The sequence below is a fragment of the Silene latifolia genome, chromosome Y, assembly GCF_048544455.1.
Source record: "Silene latifolia isolate original U9 population chromosome Y, ASM4854445v1, whole genome shotgun sequence".
Taxonomy (NCBI): Eukaryota; Viridiplantae; Streptophyta; class Magnoliopsida; order Caryophyllales; family Caryophyllaceae; genus Silene; species Silene latifolia.
Window position 1 is genome coordinate 131,169,641 of NC_133538.1, and position 7,315 is coordinate 131,176,955.

A 7,315-nucleotide genomic window follows, 5' to 3' on the forward strand; every position below is an offset into this window, starting at 1 on the left:
GTTGAAACAGTATTTATGCACCAACCGCTGGGCTTTGTTAATTCATCAACCCCACACCACGTATGCCGACTTCGCAAATCACTGTATGATTTGAAACAGGCTCTGTGGGCCTGGTATCATCGTTTTTCGACATACATTCAATCTCGGGGTTTCCGGAGCAGCGTCTGTGATCAATCTCTCTTTATTTATCTTAATGGTACTAATATGGCCTATTTCCTACTTTACGTGGATGATATAATCTTGACAGCCTCGAGTGCCTCTCTTCTCCGCAAAATTATTCGCACTCTTTCCACTGAATTTGCCATGTCCGACCTTGGGCAGCTTAATCACTTCCTTGGGATACAGGTACAACGTAACACTACGGGCCTCTTCCTCTCGCAGACCCAATATGCCCGTGACATCTTATCTCGCGCCAATATGAGTTCGTGTAACCCCGTCAGTACTCCTGTCAAACCTGGTGCGAAGCTATCCTCGACGGCTGGCCCTCTTGTTGCGGACCCATCCTTATATCGTAGCCTAGCCGGCGCGCTTCAGTATCTTACTATTACTAGGCCCGATATTGCTTACGCCGTTCAACAGGTATGTTTATTTATGCACGCCCCTCGTGAGCCACATTTCCAATTCCTTCAACTCATTTTACGGTATCTAAAGGGCACTCTTAGCCATGGTTTAACCATATCAATATCCGCCTCTCATACTATCACTGCATATTCTGACGCTGCCTGATTGGGTTGCCCAGACTCACGACGATCGACTTCCGGCTATTGTGTCTTTCTAGGTGACAATTTAGTATCTTGGTCTTCTAAACGCCAACCTACTATATCTAAGTCTAGCGCGGAAACCAAATATCGGGGTGTGGCTAACACGGTTGCCGAGACATGCTGGCTACGCAACTTACTTTTAGAATTGCATGTTCCCATCTCACGTGCTAGCCTCGTGTATTGTGACAATATATCCGCGGTTTATCTTTCCGGCAATCCCGTTCAACACCAGCGAACCAAGTACATCGAGATTTACATACATTTTGTTCGCGAGAAAGTCCGTATTAGTGTGGTCAAAGTTCTTCATGTTCCAGCTGAATACCAATACGCCGACATATTCACTAAAGGCATTCCCAAGCATTTGTTCACTCGTTTTCGCTCCAGTCTTAGCGTTTGCTCCTCTCCCGCTCCGACTGCGGGGGTGTCTTAGCCAATATCTTGTCAAATATATTGTATCTTTGTATTATAGTATGTGTATATTCTTTAGGATATTTAGTTCATATTTTATGCATGTATCTTAGCCTAGAATATAGCTATTATGGTTGTAATTATCCTATATATATCAATACATAACAATAACCCTATTCAAGGGATTATACACACTTACACACTCTAATGTCATGGACTTAAACTTCGCAGAACTCGACGACCTTCCTGAATGAATTTCTTGCTTTGGGAAAAACGTTGGATGAGCTGAATCAATTGGGTTGTTTTTGTGGAAGCAAACAATGATATGTTTAGATGTAGTTTTTTATTAGCATGATTACTTTGATCATTTTGTGGTTATGTCATTGAACATGTATTTAGTCTGCGCAATAGAAGATGACATTTGTTACTCTTTAGTTATAACATGACTTGTAGTCTTTGATCTTCTTGTGCATTGTTATGGTAAAAGTGACATATGTTACTAACAAAGCAACAATATGTGAGTATTTTGAGAGATAAAATGACAACCATTTACACAAATTATCAACCTACAATAGATAAAATGCCAGCCATTTACAAAAAATCATATCATGTTGCTATATATCATGACAAATAGTTGAATATGTTGGCATATTTGTATAGTTTGGAACTGTTTTAACCACTACTACAAAACTCGTTATGGACATCAGTTGATGGACATCTGATTATTTAGAAAACTGGTGTACAAATTATACACATCAGTTGATTGCAAAAAACTGATGTACTTATAATTATATGTACATCAGTTAAGTTACAAAACTGATGTCCATTATTTCTGATTTTAATGGACATGGGATTTTAAGAAAGCCCGTGTCTATATGATAATCAAGTACATCGTACATAAAAGTTAACCGATGTACATATATATTGAAATTATAAGCGCGCAAAAAATTTGCCTCACCGCCCTATCACTTATATAATTTCATGTATAATTAAAAAAAAAACATTTTTAATAAACCTAATAATCCCTCATTGTCTCAGTATACACAATTCATACCTTTATCCTCCCTCTTATCAATTTACAATTCAATATTCTCACATCAAATTCATCAAATTCATTCACTAGCGCACGTCAACCACCAGGCGCTCATCGTCAACCACCCTGTGCTGTTATCTCGCGCTGTCACCCCTCACCATAATTAGGTATTTATCGATCTTTTTTACTTAAGGCTTAATTTTTTGTTAATTTGATCAATTTACTGCATGCATGTTTGGATTTTGTCATTTGTGTGATATGTTTTCAATTTTAATTGAAGAATAAATTATGGGTTTATAATAAAATTGGGGTTTATGCTTAATAAAATTGACGTTTGGATAATCAAATTGGGGGTTTATGCTGATACCTATTAATTATTTCAAATTGGGGGTTTATGCTTTGGGTGAGATGTTACCGTATGCAATTTTGATCAATTTACTTCATGCATGTCTGATTAATCGATTGTTAGAAGTGTTAGAAGTGTTTTTGTTAGGCGAAGGGTTAGAAGTGTATGCAATTTTGATCAATTTATGCTTTGGGTGAGATGTTAGAAGTGTTAGGCGAAGTGTTAGGCGAAGTGTTAGAAGTGTGCAATTTTGATGCACTTAGTAGCTGTTCAGTCAATAAAACCGATAGGCAAGCTATTTAGACTGCGACAGTAGTATGGATTAAGAAAATCACAAGTTTAGCTGTTCAGTCATCCTCCCCATGCCAATTTTGATGCACTTAGTAGCTGTTCAGTCAATAGCATTGACAGTTACTGCCAATTGCCTGACTGCAATACCCTCTACTGTCATACTTTCAGTCGTAGTAGGATTTTGATGTGCATCAAATTATCAGTTAAGTGTTAGAAGCTAAGTGTTAGAATTGTGCAATAATTATCAGTGGATTGTTGATTATGGAGTTGATGTTAAGTATTTAGCTGATTAATGCCTGAGTTTTGAATTATTCGTCCTGAACTTTTCAATAAAAACCTTTTAACCTTATAACTATCACAGTGGATCTTGAATATATACGGAGATTGGGAATATGGATCGTGACTGGATGTTTGTTGACCGTTTGGACCCTAGATATAGGAAAGGGGTTGAAAATTTTGTTAGACTTGTTATTAATAATGCGGAGAATGTTGAAGAAATTTATTGTCCATGTGTTAAATGTGGGAATAATGTGTATCTTGATTCTGAAGAATTGAAAAGTCACCTCTTATGTAATGGTATTGACAAAAGTTATACAAGGTGGATTTGGCATGGGGAGGATGTGTTGCCTACCTTGAGTAGTAATTTAGAGGATGATAGCTACATTGAGGGAGATGGTTTTGATGAAAATTTCGATCGAGTAGACGACCTGATTAATGATTTGAAACAATCCACAGAAGACCCCACACATGTACAGATGTTTGATAGGCTAGCTGGTGATGCAATTAAACCCCTATACCCAGGTTCAAGTTTGACACGCCTATCTGCAACTTTAAAATTGTATAGTTTAAAGGCGAAAAATGGATGGAGTGATAAAAGTTTCATAAGTTTGCTTCAGTTGTTGAGTGAGATTTTACCAGATGGAAATGAACTCCCTAAGCGTACCTATGATGCTATAAAAATTTTGTGTCCAATGGGAGTTGATTATGTAAAGATACATGCATCTCCTAATGATTGCATTTTGTATCGAAAAGATTATAAAGTTTTAAACGAATGTCCAAAGTGTGGGGCTTCAAGTGACAAGTTGCCGAAAAAAAATTCCAAAAAAAATATTGGGGTCCCAGCTAAAGTCTTGTGGTATCTTCCCATTATCCCAAGATTTAAAAGAATTTTTTCAAATGTAAAAGATGAAAAAAAACTTAATTTGGCACGCTGAAGGTAGAATTTCAGATGACAAAATTCGTCATCCAGCTGATTCAACACAATGGAAAACAATAGATCATTTGTTTCCTGAATTTGGATTCGAGGCTAGAAATTTAAGGATTGGACTTTGTATTGATGGTATGAATCTGTTTGGTAGTCTAAGTAGTCAGTGGAGCACATGGCCGATTTTTCTAACAATTTATAATCTCCCTCCTTGGTTATGCATGAAGCGTAAATATCTTATGTTGTCACTACTGATTTCGGGGCCTAAGCAACCTGGAAATGATATAGATGTTTACCTAGAACCCTTGATTGATGATTTGAAGTTATTATGGGATGAAGGGGTAGAGGTATATGATGCTTATCATGGTGAGACTTTTAACTTACGTGCCATGATATTTTGCACCATTAATGATTTCCCGGCTTACGGCAACCTCTCTGGTTATACTGTGAAAGGGGCTAAAGCGTGTCCAATTTGTGAGGAGGATACAATTTCTGACCGTTTAGTTCATGGGGGAAGAATGTGTACCTTTGTAATCGAAGATTGCTCCGCCGTTCACACCCTTATAGAAAAAAAATGAAGCCTTTTAATGGGAAACAAGAACTTAGAAACCCTCCAAACATTTTAAGTGGGAGAGAGGTTTATGAAAAAGTGAAAAACATTGAAAATAATTTTGGAAAACCATATAAGAAGCCAAGTAATGGGACCTTATACAAAAAGAAGTCCATATTCTGGGATTTACCATATTGGAAGCATTTGTCCGTGAGACATTGTATTGATGTCATGCACGTGGAGAAAAATGTGTGTGATAGCCTCATTGGCACACTTCTCAACATCCCTGGTAAAAGTAAGGATGGTGTCAAAGCTAGAGAAGATATGGTCGCACAAAAGATACGACCCAGTAATTAGCACCACAAATTAGAGGTTCAAGAAACTATTTTGACTTGTTTTACTTTGTCACGAAAGGAGAAAAAAAGTGTGTGTGAATGTTTACATGGGGTGAAGGTTCCGCAAGTTTATTCATCGAACATTAGAAATCTTGTGTCTTTGAAAGAGTTAAAACTGGTAGGATTGAAATCACATGATTGTCACACTTTAATGCAACAATTACTTCCAGTAGCTCTTCGTGGAGTTCTGCCTAATCATGTTCGAGCAGCTATTACTAGACTTTGCTATTTTTTCAATGCAATATTTAGCAAAGTTGTTGACTCAGATACCTTGAATACATTACAACGAGATGTTGTTATAACTATGTGTGAACTTGAGATGTTTTTTCCTCCTTCCTTTTTCGATATAATGCAGCATTTAGTAGTACATTTGGTGAGAGAAATTAAAATTTGTGGACAAGTATTTTTAAGAAATATGCATCTATTTGAGCGATATATGAAACCCTTAGGCGGCTACGTAAGAAACCAAAATAGGCCAGAAGGGTGCATGATTCAGGGGTATGTGGCAGAAGAGGCGCTAGAGTTTGTAACTGACTACCTGTCAGATGTTGAACCTATTGGCCTTCCGACATCTCGACACGAAGGAAGAATAGAGGGACAAGGTACGCTGGGAAAAGCCGTAGTCACTATTAACCGAGATACCCTTGACCAGGCACACTTCTATATTCTCCAACACATGGTCGATGTACATCCGTATTTAGAGAAGCATCAAACCCTTCTAAGTGCACAAAATCCTTCTAAGGGAGAAAGGTGGTTAAAAATGGAGCATAATCGATCATTTCTTAAATGGTTTACTAATGAAGTAGATATTGAGCTGGAAAACGACCGTGAGAAAGTATCCGAGGAAGTAAGGTGGTTAGCCCATGGACCTGGTTTGAACGTGTTATCTTATCAAGGTTATGACATCAATGGGTATTCATTCTACACTAAGGCTCAAGATGATAGAAGTACTATGCAAAATAGTGGAATAGATTTGATGGCTATGTCAATGAGTGTTCCTAGTGCTAAAGATAATACACCTGCTTATGATGCTCAGCCATATTGTGGGGTCATTAATGAAATTTGAGAGCTGGACTATGCTCAGTTTAGGATACCTGTTTTTCGTTGTATGTGGGTTGATCGTAATAAGGGTGTTCGAGTAGATGAGATGGGATTCACATTGGTAGATTTAGCACGTGAAGGATACAAATCGGAGCCATTCATTATGGCTAGTCAGGCCAAACAAATATTTTATATTAAATATCCAGCGGATGAAAAGTGGTCGATTGTTCTTCATGGTAAGAAGAAGTTTGTGAGTAAAGAAGTCATGGATGAAGTGGATGACGAATTGCCTCCTTTTTCTTCTGGATTGCTGTCTTCTACCACTAATGAAGATGTACATGATTTTTATCTACGAGATGATCATGACGAAGGGTTATGGGAATAATAGACCTGCTTATGTAGAAGATAATTTTTATCTAGTTACCTTTTTACAGTCTGTTTTGTAAAAAGGCAAACCTGCTTATGTTTTTTTTTTTTTTTTTTTTTTTGCACCCTCATATGTTTTGCTTGTTCCATTGTCTTTAGCAAGGTAACATTGAAGTTAATTTATCGAATGCTCTTTCCCTCATAGTTTCCTCCATCATTTTAACATTACTTTATTTTTAAACAAGTATAATTCTATCAAACCAAGTATCCTGCATTGTTTAACAATATAAATAATTTCTTGATGCAGGTCAGGATGTCTTCTTCCGCAACTGCCAGTACTACTGCCCCTAAAAGAAAGAGCAAAAACGTAGTACTTATGAAGGAATTAACAGCATTACGTGATAAAGGGATAAAACTTGATGTTCAATTTGATGAAGCTGGTGAGCCAATTGATAAAATTGGTGCTAAGTATACGAGTTACGCTGGTCTAATGGGACGCGCAAAAGTGCCGATTGATATTCCTACATGGAACCATGTAGGTGAGGATCTTAAGCTGAAGATTTGGGAAGAGGTTTTGGTAAGAACGCACTGCATCTTAAGACCTTTTTATTAACACATACACATACTTTAAGTCAACTGAATGTTTATAACCTGCCATTTGCTTTTTGTAGACAATTTTTGGGAAGAGGTTTTGGTAAGAACTGACTGTTTACAACCTGCCATTTGCTTTTTGCAGACAATTTTCAACGTTCCAGATACGAAGAAGAAGCAAGTTATCAGCATTGCCAATACTACATGGACAAGCTTTAAGTCAAAGTTGACTTCGTTGTATGTGTACAGAAAACCTCCTAAAAAAAGAAAGCTGCCTGTTGAGACTGATCCGACAAAGAAGTATCCTTACATTACATCCGAGGTATGGA

General features: G+C 37.4%; 1 protein-coding gene across 1 annotated transcript; it reads left to right on the forward strand.

The window, feature by feature from the left end:
- The first annotated feature begins 3,231 nt into the window (after window positions 1-3,231).
- On the forward strand, window positions 3,232-4,621 carry LOC141628934 (uncharacterized). Its single transcript, XM_074442016.1, has 2 exons — window positions 3,232-3,913; window positions 4,056-4,621. The coding sequence occupies exons 1-2, from the start codon at window positions 3,232-3,234 to the stop codon at window positions 4,619-4,621; spliced, it is 1,248 nt and encodes a 415-aa protein (XP_074298117.1).
- Window positions 4,622-7,315: the final 2,694 nt, after the last annotated feature.

Excerpts from the sequence above, each read along its gene's own strand:
- LOC141628934 (XM_074442016.1), top strand. The coding sequence starts at position 3,232 with ATGGATCGTGACTGGATGTTTGTTGACCGTTTGGACCCTAGATATAGG. Across the intron at positions 3,914-4,055 it reads TCCAAAGTGTGGGGCTTCAA|GTAGAATTTCAGATGACAAA; the intron begins GTGACAAGTTGC and ends GGCACGCTGAAG.